Raw genomic sequence first — 14,869 nt, forward strand, 5'->3', positions numbered from 1 at the left:
TCTCCTACATGCTTTTGTTCCAAAACAACCCATCTATTTCCTCCCCCTTTATGTAAATTCCTAAAAACTGTGGTTGACCTGGTGTTCTGTCAAATCCAAAGAAAGTAATTTATACTAAGGGGTAAGAGACTGATAGGCTTAACCATTCAACGGAGCATTTGCGTTTTTAAGGAGAGTTTGTAACTGCAAACACATCTCAGGCAGTTGGCTTGTGCACGGGAGATCTCTTTAAAGTCACTTTCAGTTACACGTGCCTACTGGGCCACTCCTACCTGGTGCTTCAAGAACAGGGTTCAACTGCTGGCTCCTCTGCGGAAACCTCAGGCCCCGCGCTCCGGGGTTTGGGCTGCCAGGGTGGGCGGGGACACAGGTCCCGCGCGCCCCGCCCGGGAGAGGTCCCGAAACCTCTGCCCGGGCCTCTACGCGCCCGGAAGGAAGCCGCAGCGGAGGAGGGGACGACCGGGTTGCCCCAAGTGCGCCTCACCTGCGGGAGGGCGCATACCCGGCTTTTATCCTTCCAGAGCGGGCCTGCCGGGAGAAAGCGCTGATTTGCCCATCCTTTCTGCCCGCCGCCCACCACGCAGCAGCCGCCTCCAACCAGCCGCAGGGTGCTGGAGCGCAGGCCCACCGGGGCCCCTCCAACTCTCGCCCTGCGCCGCTGCTCGCCCTTCTCCCCCTTCCGCGCGCGGGTCCGGGGCCTGGAGCGGGGTGCCTCACCCCCAACCCTCCCCAACTCTGGGACGCGCTCGCCAAGAGGGCGGCGACTGCGGGGAGGGAGGGAGGGAGGGAAGGAGGGGCGCCGCCCGCCTCCCGGGGCCTGGAGCGCGCGTGGCCCCCGAGCCGCCAGCGCCGCGAAGGGACTCACAGTGCAGCGCGCCGCGCCCGGACTCGGTTGGCTCCGCTCGGCGCGCGGGCATCAGAGGATGCTGGCGGGCTTCCCCGGTCTCGGCCCGCGCTCCCGCCGGGGAGGGCCCCGGGTGCGCCTCTAGCCAGGACACCGCCCCGGAGACCACTGCGGGGGCGAGAGGGAGGGGTCCGTCCACGCCGCGCACACCGGCCGGCGAGCCGCTGCTCTCTAGGGGCGGGCACCCCGAATTTTCCAGTCCCTGTCGCCTTCTCCTTCCTACTGCGGCCGGGCGCCTGTGGATACTGAGAGGCAGTCCTGCGCCTCTCCCGGCTGGATCCCGGGCCTGACGGCAGGGGAATCGCGCTGCGGCCGGGGGCCATGGCGCTGGCGGGAAGGCGCGGCTTCGCGGAGAGCAGCCACCGGGCGCGCTGAACCTCCTGCCCCGCCCGCGTGATCCGGCCCCGCAGCCGAGCGGGGACCGGCCCGGACCACGAGGCTCCCGAGTTCCCTCACAGGTAAGCGCAGGGGCCGGCCTTCCGGAGGGCACAAAATGCCCCGAGGTGGGGAGCCCGAGTCACCAAGGGCTGGGTGGGAAAGGAAGTAAACAGAAGGAAGATTCAGGAATCCCCGGGATGACTCCGGCTTCTCTCTGGCACGTTGTATCTTCAGCTTCTCAGGCGTCGGCCTGGAGGAGATTTAGGTGAGGAAGTCAGGGCCTGAGAGAGGAGAGACGATACAGAGAGAGACCAGGGGTGCGAAGGATGATGGAAAGGGGCCTGGCCCTTCGGCCAGCCAGAGACAGGAAACTGAGTGTTTGGATGGACAAGACGAAGTGTGTGTGTGGTCAGTGGTGGCGGGAGCATGCAGATGGCTGGAGAAGGCCCTGGTTCCCGAGCCTCTAGCAGCAGAGGTTCTTTTATGAGGGGTAGGTGGAGGGTGATGGAGAAAGCACAGGTAGGCAGGAAGAGGTGCTTCTACTCAGCCGTGCCCTTTAAGTTCCAGATGATCAGCGCTACCTGTGCCCTGGAGACCCACTCTGCGTTCCTGCCCGAGGTGGCCGGCCCTCAGCCTTCCCCCGCTCTCAGAGAGCCCTGGTAGGTGGTCCATTCCAGAGTCCTTCCACTGTTCCGGGTTCACTGGTCCAGGGCCAGTAGAAGCAGACACCAGTCAGAATGCGGAGGAACCAGGGCTTCTCCGACCCTGAGTACTCAGCTGAGTACTCCGCCGAGTACTCCGTCAGCCTGCCCTCTGACCCTGACCGCGGGGTGGGCCGGACCCATGAAATTTCTGTGCGGAACTCGGGGTCCTGCCTCTGCCTGCCTCGCTTCATGCGGCTGACGTTTGTGCCCGAGTCCTTGGAGAACCTGTACCAGACCTACTTCAAAAGGCAGCGCCACGAGACCCTGCTGGTGCTGGTGATATTCGCAGCCCTCTTCGATTGCTATGTGGTGGTGATGTGCGCTGTGGTCTTCTCCAGCGACAAGCTGGCTGCCCTCGTGGTGGCAGGCGTCGGGCTGGTGTTGGATGTCATCCTCTTCCTACTCTGCAAAAAGGGGCTGCTCCCGAACCGGGTCACCCGGAAAGTGGTGCCCTACCTGCTGTGGCTGCTGATAACAGCCCAGGTCTTCTCCTACTTGGGACTGAACTTTGCCCATGCCCATGCGGCCAGCGACACAGTGGGTTGGCAGGCCTTCTTTGTCTTCTCCTTCTTCATCACGCTGCCCCTCAGCCTCAGTCCCATTGTCGTCATCTCTGCGGTCTCCTGTGTTGTGCACACACTTGTCTTGGGGGTCACCGTGGCCCAGCAGCAGCAGGATGGGCTGAAGGGGATGCAATTGCTGAGAGAGGTGAGTCTGCCTTGGGTTTCACCCTGTGGCTTCCCCTCCCACCAGCTCACAGACAAAGGTGGTTTGGTACCTGTTTTGAAAGTGAGGGTTGGCATTATTTTCTTTGCCCTTGAATCAGAATGTGTCCTGGGGGCCTCGTGGGCTCTCAGTTGCCTGTGCAGGAAGGACCAGCTCTCCCTCAACCCCTGGCTTTTCACTAGAGTTTGTCTGCTTGGTTCTAGAGACTGAAGGATGTCAGGACATTGGACCTCAGGGCCACCCTGTCACCTGTGCGCAGTCCAAGTGGGTGGCAGGAAGGCCCACGTAGGCCTGGTGTGGAGGTAGCATTGTCCTGGCCATTCCCTTTTGTTGACCTCTGCCTCTTGTGGGGAAAGAGGCTCCCTTGGCTTCTGGTCTCTACTCTGTCATAGGCTGGCTTTGAAAAGTGGCTGACTTGTGTGGACGCAGTGCCACTCTGTCAAATGGGGTAGTGTCTGCCTGCCTTTGTGATGTGGTTGTTGTCAAGATCAAAGGAAATGTGAGTGAAAGTGCCCTGGGAAAACATGAAGGGCTGTAGAAAGGGAAGGTGCTATTGTCACGGATCCATGCCTGCTGCTGGGAGCTCAGGGTGCCCTGAGCCACTGGAGGGTGCTTCTCAATGCAGAAGGCATGGTGTGGGGACACAGACAGAAACAGTGGTGCCGACCATGGTGGCAGAGGGTCCGCTAGTTCTGGAGGATGCCTTCTGCTGGAAGGGTGGAAATTTATCCTCACCTTAACCAAGGGACAGTATTGTGCTCCACTGGGTGCCAAGACCCCGCTAGGTGCTGAGAGGCCACAGATGCCAGCAGATGTGATTCTCAGGCCTTCTGAGTTGATTTGATAACCCATCTGGGGGACTCCGCAGGTCTTAGAGTCAATGAACTCCAGTCATGCGTCCTGCCTGCTTCCTCCTTATTTGTGCATGAGACGGAAAGTGACCTGCTCAAGGCCACACAGCTAGTTATGGCAGTCATGTGGCTGGAGTGTCCATTTCTCAATTCCAGTTCTAGTACACGTTCTCCTACGTCACACTGCTGCCTCCATCTCAGCCAAAACCATTATTGTTGTCTCCGGGGATTGGAAGCTGAGTCTCTAGGTGCCCAGCAATGCCATTGGTGGTTGATGCAAGAACCCTGTGGGGCCAGATTTCCTATTGCCTCCTACTTGGTTAGAGGAAAACATAGGTTTCTCTCTTTTTTTTTTTTTTTTTTTTTTTTAACTTTTTCCTGGTTCTTAGACCAGGATTCTTCCTATTTCTCATGGCTCATGCAGTGTCCTCTCATGGAAGCTCTGTGCCTCTCGATTCTGCAGCTGCATATGCGTTCATGCAGGCACAGCAACAGGTCTCTTTATTTTTCGCCCAGTGCTGTGTTCATGTAAGGTGACAACCTGCCATTACTGTCATGACTTCCGGGGTGGTGACTTAAGCTTGTGCCTCTGCCTGTTGAGGCCCCTGCTGGAAGCTGTCTGGGGAAGAATGGCGAGAATCATTCCTATTAGGAATCAGTAGGAAGCTTGGGGGCAAATAGGCAGGTGGGCCTGGCAGGATCTGGGGCCCGTGATCAAACTCGGAACAGTTACCTTCTACCAAAGTCTCTTCTGGTTCTTTCCTCTCCACTGGGGCCTCTGGACTGCATGAGTTTCCCATATGCTTTCTGTCCATCCCGGGAGCAAAACAGAAATTCTCCCCTTTGGAGCCCAGAGGATGAACCCATGATTGCTGCTTTCCTTTAGGCGTTGCTAAGAAACAAACACCCAAACAGATGAGGAAACAGAAAAAAGATAGAAAAATAAGTAAATCAAGAAAAAAAAAGAATAATAATGTTAGCCCAAGAGAGCACGTCCCAAGAGAGCACGGCCTTGACATGGAAGCATTGCCCTGGATGTGGCTTTGGGAGTGAAGGCGATTTCAGTGGGCTGTGTTCCAGAAGTTTCTCAGTCACTAGTTTGGGTCTAGTGTGACTTTCAAAGATGCCTGGGTTCCCAGGCCCACCCACCAAAGTCTTCCTTAAGTCACGATGTCCCTGCTTTGGTCTCTATGAGTACAGTGGAAAGTGGGGGTGGGTGGCATCGTTTTCTTTGCCCTTGAATCAAAATGTGTCCTGGGGACCTCTGGGGCTCTCAGACACCTGTGCAGGAAGGACCAGCTCTCCCTCAACCCCTGGCTTTTCACTAGCGTTTGTCTACTTGGCCCTAGGGACTGAAGGATGTTGAACATCGGCTGTGTGGCCCTGCGTTGCTGTGGGGAGAGCCCCGTGATACAGCTCCCGCAGCCATAGAGTGTCACTCACCTGCCCGCTGCTCTTCTGGGCCCATGTTACCCCATGGGATGGGGGCGCTATCAAGGATATGAGGGGGTAGGGCCTGGAGGACAGGGATGTGAGAACTGGGGAGCCAGACCCTCCCCCAATCTGGGTAATACCAGGAACTTTCTCCAGACCACAACTCCTCCTTTCTTTTCTTTCTCCTGCCTGTAGACTCCCCTTTCCTTCTCTTCTTCCAACACCTGTTAGCTCCAGCCAGGGACTCCCTCCTGGCTCAGTAGGGGATGAACTCAGTTTGACAGTTAGAAGCAGACACTGGATTTAGGGGGCTTGTGGGTGCTTTTGTTGCCACTGTCACTGGCAGCACTGAAGAAGCCCAACATTTCCAGTGCCCGACTCGTCTTCCTCTGCACCTTCCCCTCCTTGCACCCCCCGCAACCCATACTTGGCTCCGTGTGGGAAAGACAGAAGGAGTACAGGCCTCCAGACAGCCTGACATGTCAGAAAGCCGTATAGCCTTTCCCGGGCTTTTCTCATGGGAGGCAGGCAGGTGGGTGCCCACAGGTAGAGCAGGTGGAGTCAAGGGATGTCGGATTGGGGTGTTGCTGGGGCTTCGTTTGTTAGTGAATGAGTAAATATTACTGAGCAACAGGTTTGGGCCTCGCAGCCTGCGGGGTCTGGGAATGAAGGGGTTAGATGATGCTGGTAGGAGGCTGGGGGGGAAGAGAGCGTGGCATGGGGCTGGGGTGCTGGGGTAATGGGGGGACAGGAGGAGCGAGCGGCAGCTGGCAGGGTTTTCTCACCTCCTTCCGCTTGCCTGAGCCCTGGCACCACCAGACCTGTTAGGGCACAACTTGCCCTTTACTACCCCAAATTGATGAAGCAGAGGGGATTGAGAGCAGGACCAAGCAGCAGCTGCTGGCTGAGGGTGAAGGGGAAGGTGGGGTGGGGAGAAAATGCAGCTGAGATGGTGCGGGACGTTCCTGTGGCTCCCGGCTGTTCCTGAGACATTCACGGGCGCCCACATACACCTGTTAGCTTCTGACAGGGTCGTTAAGGAGTGAGTCTGTGGCAAGTTAGGGGTAAGGAACCCCTGAAAAATATAGCTTCATTTCATAGCAGAAAGGCTAGTTGGGAGCAAAATTCTCTCATGGAATTAATAGCTTGTTTAGACCTTTATTCACAAATTAGAATGTGCTGGAGCCGTGGAGGTGTAACTCCTTTCCCACCTACAAATTACATAGCAAACCGTTCACCCAGTGAATGAACATTCGGCTCTGAGGGGCTGGCGGCAGCTGCAGTAAGGAAGGTGTGAGGGGGAGCCAATGCTGCAGACCCCCTGCGTGCAGGCTGGAGTTAAGGTTCTATACCCACTGTCCCAATTAAGCCTGGATGTTACTGGTTCTATTTTATAGGTGGGAAACTGAGGCTTGGGGAAGTTGAGAGGAGGTAGAGTGGCTAGATAACTGGGGAGGGTCACTGGTGAGTGAGAAGTGGGATGGTGGGGGGGTACGGGGGGTTTCCCCAAAAACCTCCCTTTGTCTGGAACCCAGGCTGCTAGGCTCCCTCCTGCTTCTCTGGCTGCCTGCAAATGTCTTTGCTAAGCAGTGTTGAGACTGTGTCAAGAGGTGGGGGGGGGGGTGTCAAAGTATCCTAGGACGTACCCCTCTCTCTCCTCCTGGGAATTGGACGCAAGGAGAGGGACGTCCGTGACAGAATGTTCCTTGTGGGAACATGGCTGGGAGTTCATGAGACACGAAGTGGGGGGAGTTGGAATAGGAGCTGGGGGGTGGGCAGGAAGACAGCAGCCAGGGGCTCTGAGCAGCAAGAGGCAGTCGAGGTGGGAGAGGTGTGCAGGCCTCGGGATGGGAGGAGGCATATCCAGCTCGGTCTCGGCTGTCTGGCCTTGGCCTCTGCCATTGTCCCAGGGAGGGACAGAAGGGGTCATCCTTCCATGGTCAGTGTGCAGAGGGGCTTGTTAAGGACGGGAATAATAAGGAAATGCATAGGAGGGCCGTCAAATTCAGCTGCCTAGGAGGAAGAATAGTCGATTATCGAACATGTAAACTGCTTTGCAGAAAGTCACCACCACCCCCAGTCCTTTCCCCTGTCGTGTTTCTCTGTGGCCTTTTCTGATCCTTATCTATGTGTAAACAGGTTTCCCAGTTCGTAATCACTGTGCATATGCAGTTTAGGTCCCACCTTTCCACCCACATTATTTCACTGACATTTTGCTGTGAGCATCAGTCTTCGTGTTTATTACGTTAAATCAGCACTTTATCATCAGCTTGGTTTTTCTGGAGAGGAAACCGAAGCCCAGGGCTGGGCCAGTGGGGCCAGGTCTAGACACCAGTCTCCATTGGGGGGGGTGTCCCCTTGCCCCCTCAAGCCTCCCTCCTGAGCTCCAAGGTATGCTTTGTGGTTACATGTATGTACACACACACACACACACACACACACCCTTGCATTGTCTGCCCAGCAGCCCTGGTAAATTCTCCATGAGACAAAATTGCTAGGACAGCAAGGTTATTCTTGTTCTGTAATTTCTTCACAAACGTACAGTGAATCCCACCTGCTCGGAATGGATGCCCCAATCCTGAATAAACATTCATGACCCCCCGTCCTCAGCTCTCCTCTCAGGAACATGCACACTTTTTTTTTTTAGAAATTTTCATTTTTTTAAAAAGATTTTGTTGGGGAAGGGGAACAGGACTTTATTGGGGAACAGTGTGTACTTCCAGGATTTTTTTTTCAAGTCAAGTTGTTGTTCTTTCAACAAGTTAGTTGTGGAGGGCGCAGCTCAGCTCCAGGTCCAGTTGCCATTGCTAGTTGCAGGGGGCACAGCCCACCATCCCTTGCGGGAGTCAAACCGGCAACCTTGTGGTTGAGAGGACGCACTCCAACCAACTGAGCCATCGGGGAGCTCAGCGGCAGCTCAGCTCAAGGTGCCGCGTTCAATCTTAGTTACAGGGGGCGCTGCGCACCATCCCTTGCGGGACTCGAAGAATCGAACTGGCAGCCTTGTGGTTGAGAGCCCACTGACCCATGTGGGAATCCAACCGGCAGCCTTCGGAGTTAGGAGCACGGAGCTCCAACCGCTTGAGCCACCGGGCTGGCCCAGGAACATGCACATTCTTGATGATAGACTTCCATGGGTACAATCCTCCCAGCATTCGGATGTGTGCTCAGAGGTAACACCCAACCCACGTGGAGTGTAGACAGGGTGCCCGCATTTACTGAGCTCTTGCTGTGTTTCAGTCGAGTATCTCCCAGCTAGAGGTAGACATTATTTTTATTTTACAGATGGGGAAACTGAAATGTGTGATGAGTGCAGTGGCGCATCCAGGGCCATATATCTAAGAGCTGGTGGAGCAGGATTGGAACCTAGGTCACTGGGATCCCAGAGTTCTTTTCTTCTGCAGTCATGAAAGAACGCCTTCGATCTTCCCTCAGAGACCATTGAGATACAGTTCCAACCAGATTGGGTCTTTGGTCTTTGAGCGCATAACTATTAGAAAGAGCAGCTTGGGGGATGCGGTGGTGTTTCTAGGGGCAGACCTATTACCATTGATCAAGGAGCACAACTGTCTGGGGGTTTAGTGTTGCAACCAACGGCCCCTATACATCTGTGGCTATAGGAGGCATCATTACAGGACGCTGTAGTAACTGATGTCCATAATGATGACCCACTCATCAAAAAAAATGTTAGATTACATTTAGTATAAAGTGGGACATAGTGTTGCATTCTAAAAGCATTTTTATCAGAAATGGATGAAAACAACTTTGGACAGATAGGGATTGTATTTTGGCTTTTGAGGAAACTCACTGATGTGGATGGCTCATTTCTCAATGGCCTTACTTGCATAGATATCCAGTCATTTACCATGTGTTTCAGTTGTGCATTGCTGTGTAACAACCTCAAAACTTAGTGGCTTAAAACAGTAACAAATATCTTGTGATTCTGTGGGTTGACTGTGCTCAGCTGGGCAGGTTTTCTGCTTCACATGACCCTGGCTGGGGTCACTCACTTGGCTGCCTGGACTATTTCATTCAGCCTCCAGTGTTCAGCTGACAGCTGTGCTGGCAAGTTCTAAGAAGGCCTTACATGTCTGGAGCCTCGGCCTTACATGACTTTTCCAAGTGGTTAGCTTGGGCTCACAGCATGGTGGTGTCTGGGGACCCATCAGAGTTGGGCAAAGCAAGTCACAAGGCTAACCCAGGTGCACGAAAAGGGGAAATTGCTTCTACCCTGATATGAGAGTGATGTGTACATACAGGGAGGGAGGGAATGGAAGGCAGCCATCTACTAAACCAGGGACACATAAGGGAGGCGGGGGAGAAGGAACTGAAGAAAGCCAAGAGTCTGGTGGGGTTCAAAATAACTCTATGACCACAGGATGCTTCAGAAGTTAGAAGTGTGAGCCAGAGCAGGGTGTATATAACTTCTGAGGGTATTGATTTTCTACGAGAGCCAGTACATCATTTCTAAGATTTTTGGAATGTTTCAGAAACTGTGCTGCATAAAAAGGCGATGGCTTGCCGTTCATCTGTGGCCATTGCCTTGCGTTCATGAGAATTCCTTCTCAGCTTTTCAAACATGCATACCGCCTTGGTCCAGAGCACTGTACCAGGGTATGGGGAAGCTGTCCTGCCTCTGATCACAACCCCGGCACCCATCCTGGCCCTTTCTCTCCACACATTAGCTGTACAGACAGCTTGGCTCTGACATTTGTATTCCTTTCCCAGGTGGGTATTTACTCCTGTATGTCTTTCAAAAATGTTGAATTTGTCTTTCTTAGCAGGTTGTCATTGCCTCGAGGAGAGATTGAGACCCATAGTGGAATTCCTTTGCAGCCCCTGACAGTGCCTTGGTCATGGCCATCGTTCTGTAAATGTTTGTTGAATATATACATCCTTACTCTTCTTTTACCTTTGTTTCCTTCCTCATCAACACTCATTGAGAGCTTGATACATTTTGGCTAGACCCAGGCTACGGGAACTGTTCTGGTGTTAATCCAAGTAATTTGAGAATGTTTTTTTAAAGCAAGATTTATATGACTCTTCAAGGATGCTAATCAATATTTCTTTCACCACTTTCTGGTCTAGGGATAAATCAGCAACAGAAAGTGAGTCACTGATACCCTGTTGGCCAAATTCTAATCTCCTCCTTGGGCAAAAATGATTTGCATAATATTGCACAGAAGAATGGCTGAGCAGAGCAGACTTGGAGCTCTCACCGTCCCACCTGCCCCACTTGTTCCTCTAGTCTAAGGAGACGACAGGTCGTTCCCTCCATTGCCTATCAGTCATTTCGTCAGGGCTGCAGCATTGTTCTAGGCGGGGTATAAAAGGATGAGTAAAACTCAGCCCTTGCCTTCGAGGAACTCACAGATTGTGGTACATGTCTTGCTAGTGAGAGAGGGCCTGCCTTTGGAAACAGAGGAAGGCTTCCAAAGAGCTGGCCCTTGAGTTGGGCTTTGAAGGATGAGTAGGAGCTGGCCAGCAGTGAGAACGGGCCTTTCTGGTTAGAGTCATAGGAGGGTCTCACTTACTTGGGACTGGTGAGAATTACTGTGTAACAGGAGCATGAATGGGTGGCAGGAGCTGGAGAGTGAAGGTGTAGGGAAGCCAGATAGCAGAAGGGCTAAGAAATTTGGGCTTTATTCCTATGATGATGAAATTTGGGCTCCATTGAAAGACTATAAGCAGTGGACAGATGAGATCTGATTTGCATTTAGAAGAATGATTCTGGGGGACTTGAGTGAAGCCAAGACTGATTGGCAAGCTACTGAAGTCATCCACGCAGGACCCCAGAAGAGCTGTCCACCAAGATGGACACAGAAGATGGAGAAGATGAGTTCCGTCTGAGGTGCCCGTGGGACATCCAAGTGGGGCTATCAGGTTCTTCAGTGGATAATTATTGAACACCTTCTCTATGCCAGGACCTGTGCTCAAGATCCAGAGCTTAGAAGAGAAGTCTCAAGTTCAGATTTGGGAATCATTAGCGTTTAAGTGGCACCCAAACCGTAGCAAGGATGAAGGGTTGCCCAGGGAGAATGCATCGAATCAAGAGGGAAGAGCGGGGCTCAGGACCCAGCACCAGGGAGCAGGCTGGTGGTGGTAGGGTCCCTAGCATGGAGTGTCCATGCCCGATCCCTGCGTCTACTTCCTGCCCAGGCTCCTGCTTGTCCCAAGTGGCCTGTGATGGGTGGACAGAGCAAGAGGGAGCCCCTGTCCGATGGTGTTTGCACCACTGGTTGGTTCTCTTGCGTTTGGGAAACTTGACAAGTGGAAGTGAGGTGGGGCCAGGGCGTTAGGCGGGAGGCTGGCGTCTCACTGTTGTACCAGGCAAACAAGGGCACAGACGTGTTACTTTGTTAGCTGGTGGGAGAGGGCTGGATAGAGAGGCACTTTACAAACTATAAAACACCGTGCAAATGCTAGTTATCTTTATTGCGCTTAATCTTGACAAACCATCTCTGATCTTTGATCTGTGAATGAATCAGACCAGGGTTATTATTCTTTTGTTCATTTCTTTTCTGTGTAACCAACTGGCTCTTTTCTTCTCACTGTGAAAGCATTATTTTAAAGAAATTTTTCTATTATAAAGTGCTTTATAATACTGCAGAAACTTTGGAAACAAGAGAAAAGAAATGTATTGTAATCCTATCTTAATCAATTTTTTTTTGCTTGTTCTTTCTAGCTTTTCATATGGAAATTTTTACATAGCTATGCACGTTACCCCTGCTTTCCTTAGCTAGCTTTGTAGCACAGACTTTTTTGTATTTTAAATTAATCTTTACAAGAATCAATTTTAATGGCTGCATATTATGATGTTGGCTAAATGTACCATAATTAACTTAACTGTCCCTTTTCTGTAGGGCATTTGGTTACTCTTAATTTATCATTCATGTTTTATTTACTGATTTATGTATAATACCAGCAGGCCCATTGCCTCTCTCCTTTCCCCTCCTGACCATTTTATGTCTGATGCTTCTTCTTTTTTCTGCTTATGTTTTCTTTCATCTGTTTCTTCCAGAGAAAACCCTTCTTGTGGTTCCTAAGAAATTTGCTTTGATTAGTAATGAAACCTTTTCTTGCCTTTTCCCTTTTCTCTCTTTGAGAACATTTTCTTTGTTGTAAACAGAAAAGAAAATGACGTGTTTCAAAACAAATCCCACCCCTTTATCCCTTTTGCCCCCATTCAAAGCCCCAATGTAAGTGGACTGGATTTGAACTTGGCAAGAGTCCTGTGATTGTGGTTTGTTGCTCACATGTCATTTCAAGACGAGCCCCCATGAATGTAACTTGGTGCCAGCTGAGTCAAATCTGGCAGTGTGAGCTCCTTGGTGGGTTCCTCGGCTGCCCAGGGAAGGCTGAGTTTTTCACCCAAGGGGACGGGGCTCTGGAGAATTGATCCCCATGGGTTAATTCTTAAGAGACTGACCCATAAACCCAAGGCTCGGTCACCACCTAATGATGGTAGGTGGACCTTCGCCCTCCCAGGGAAGGGAATATTAGATCTGTTATTGGGTATAAATTTGCTACAAATTCCTAAGAAACCAGATCAGTAATTTTCTGAAGGGGAGCCAAGCTCATTGCATGGTATTGAAGGTGGGTCATCACCCCACGCTGGGGCTGGTAGCCACCCCCACCGCCCCACACCCCACGTTCTCACTTCCTTGTGTTGGACGACTCTTGTCAGCTAGACACAGCCTCCCTCATTGCTAGAAAAGTGGCACAAATTCTCACTCTCCAGCTCTCTTTTTTCTAAACGCCTACACTTGATTACAGTTTATCTTTCATTGGTGCAGGATTAAGCACTCTGGAAGACAGTATTAATCCCCCACCCCCACCAATTGGCATTGTAGTTAATATTATGTTGGCATCTCTGGGGACAAATTTGGGACATTGCCTCTTAATTTTAGTAAAGGGCCCAATGTAGGGTGTTTAGGGAGCATTTCCTATCACTTCCATCATATCTTGGCTCAGACCCACTGACCTCTACAGTTATAAACTTAGGGTCCTCGAGAGCCTGACCCACAGGTGGGCTTTCTGCTTTGGGAATCTGTGATTTGATGTGGATTCTCTTGGCTCCTCATTTAGCAGCTGTGAGATCTTTGGGACGTTATTTAATCTCTCGGTCTAGTGTCTGCCTCTGTGAAATGACCAGTGATACCTTCATCACTGGGTTAGGGCAGTGATGAAATGTACCAGCGGATGTACATGGCCTGTCGTGCAGGGCCTGATACGCAGCTGGCACTAGAAATGCCTGTTGCTCTGGCGGGCATTGTCATTGTCATTATTATTGGCTGTGATGAAGAGGAGTTTTAGAAAAGCCTGGGTCAATCCCTGGGAGGGAAGAGCAGCTCCAGGTTCCAGGTGGTCGGAGTGCACCTTGATTGGGTTGTCTCACGCTCATCCCGCCACCCCTTTTTTTTGTTGGACCATCATTTTTTTGTTATTGTTGCCTTATAAATGTTACAGAGATGAAGTTTTCCCTATGAGGACAAAGAATACTGTACTTTTGGTGCAGGTTTGTTTTGTTTGTTTCTTTTTGTTTTCATCATGGCAGTGGCTTTTCACTTAATCTTTTTCTTTATTCCCTATTTTTGGGAGGAGTGAATTACGAGTAGATGGCAGGTGGAGTGACAGACACGGTGAGAGAATCTCTGGAATGACTGGACTGGAGGACTGCCAAATGTCTCTTCCCATACGTCAAAGCCCAGAGCTGTGTGGAACATGTTTCTTTATTGCAAATCAAGAGGACCACGGGTTTGTGACGTACCCCTCATGACTCTCATGACTGGATTTAGGGGGGGGAAGGACACGGAGCTCACAGTCCACCTTGCAGGCAGTGCCAGAGCCCTTTGGGGGGACCGCGCACGTCCTCTAGCCTTTGTCTCCATATCCCTAGGGATGGGGAACTGACTTTCCTTCAGAACAACCTAACTGGTCTGGAGACTGTCCAAACTAGTTACAAAGAACATTGACATAGGTCTTTACAGTACTTCTTATCTATGTCACGTCATTTGGTCCTCAGGCCTTTGCTGTGAAAGGACATTTCTGTGGCATTTTATAGATAAGAAAGCAGAGAAGGGACATGGGGCAGGTAATGAAGTGGTGGGGTCACATAGTGAAAATACAGGTGGGCGGGTCTCGAGTCCAAGTCTCCCAGATCCACATGCGGTGAAAGTCCTTTTATCTGATGAGATTGCAAACAGTGAATGCAAACAGTTGAATGATAGTGACGGTGGTCATGGGACAGTCTGTCAAAGCGCACAGAACAATATACCGAAAAGAATGAATTTTACTGGATGTGAAAAAAAGGGAATTAAAAAAAACAAATGCTGGATGGTGGTCAACAGATGGCCTCAACAAGTGTGGCAAGAGCTATGATATCTCAGACACTCTGTGGGGTGGGGGTGTGGGGGGGCTTGTAAAGGTACAAAGTGACAGAAGTGTTCCATATTGTGGGGTGTAATCACACAGCTGGATAAATTTGCCAACACTCATTAAAATACACACTTTAAATAGGTGCTTTTTATTGTATGTAAACAGGAAATCAAGAAAGTAGATTTTTTTAAAACAGTAAAATCCAGGAATCACACCAAAAATTGCACAAACGTATATAATTTATATATATTGAAAATAACGTATTTTAGTTGGAAACATTTATTTGTATAGTCGCTTGCTCATCTTTTGTTGAAGGGAAAGATCTTTTCTTTGCAACTGGGTGCCCTCACCGGTGTATTTTGTGGCCTTCATTTGTAGCTAGGATGTGTTGTCTATAATTTCCAGTTCCCTTCAAGTGGAGGGAGAATTCAAAGTCACGTGGAAATAATCTGGATACAGAAGCCTAGATTTTTATGACATTTTTCTTTTTGGCC

At 51.1% G+C, this 14,869-nt stretch overlaps 1 protein-coding gene across 3 annotated transcripts in view; it reads left to right on the top strand.

Moving 5' to 3' along the window:
* The first annotated feature begins 313 nt into the window (after positions 1 to 313).
* The window catches only part of ADCY3 (adenylate cyclase 3), a 75,710-nt gene continuing 61,154 nt past the window's right edge, over positions 314 to 14,869 (top strand). For 2 of the 3 annotated variants that reach the window (XM_019712740.3, XM_019712741.3), the window contains exons 1-2: positions 314 to 1,362; positions 1,844 to 2,694. In XM_019712740.3, the coding sequence (XP_019568299.2) occupies positions 2,020 to 2,694 (675 nt within the window). In that variant the 5' untranslated portion in view covers positions 314 to 1,362; positions 1,844 to 2,019. The remainder of the gene's footprint in view (positions 1,363 to 1,843; positions 2,695 to 14,869) is intronic. The other variant, XM_074331762.2, reaches the window with a different exon arrangement.

This window comes from Rhinolophus sinicus, chromosome 2 (assembly GCF_057876585.1).
Source record: "Rhinolophus sinicus isolate RSI-liver-muscle chromosome 2, RSI-T2T, whole genome shotgun sequence".
NCBI lineage: Eukaryota > Metazoa > Chordata > Mammalia > Chiroptera > Rhinolophidae > Rhinolophus > Rhinolophus sinicus.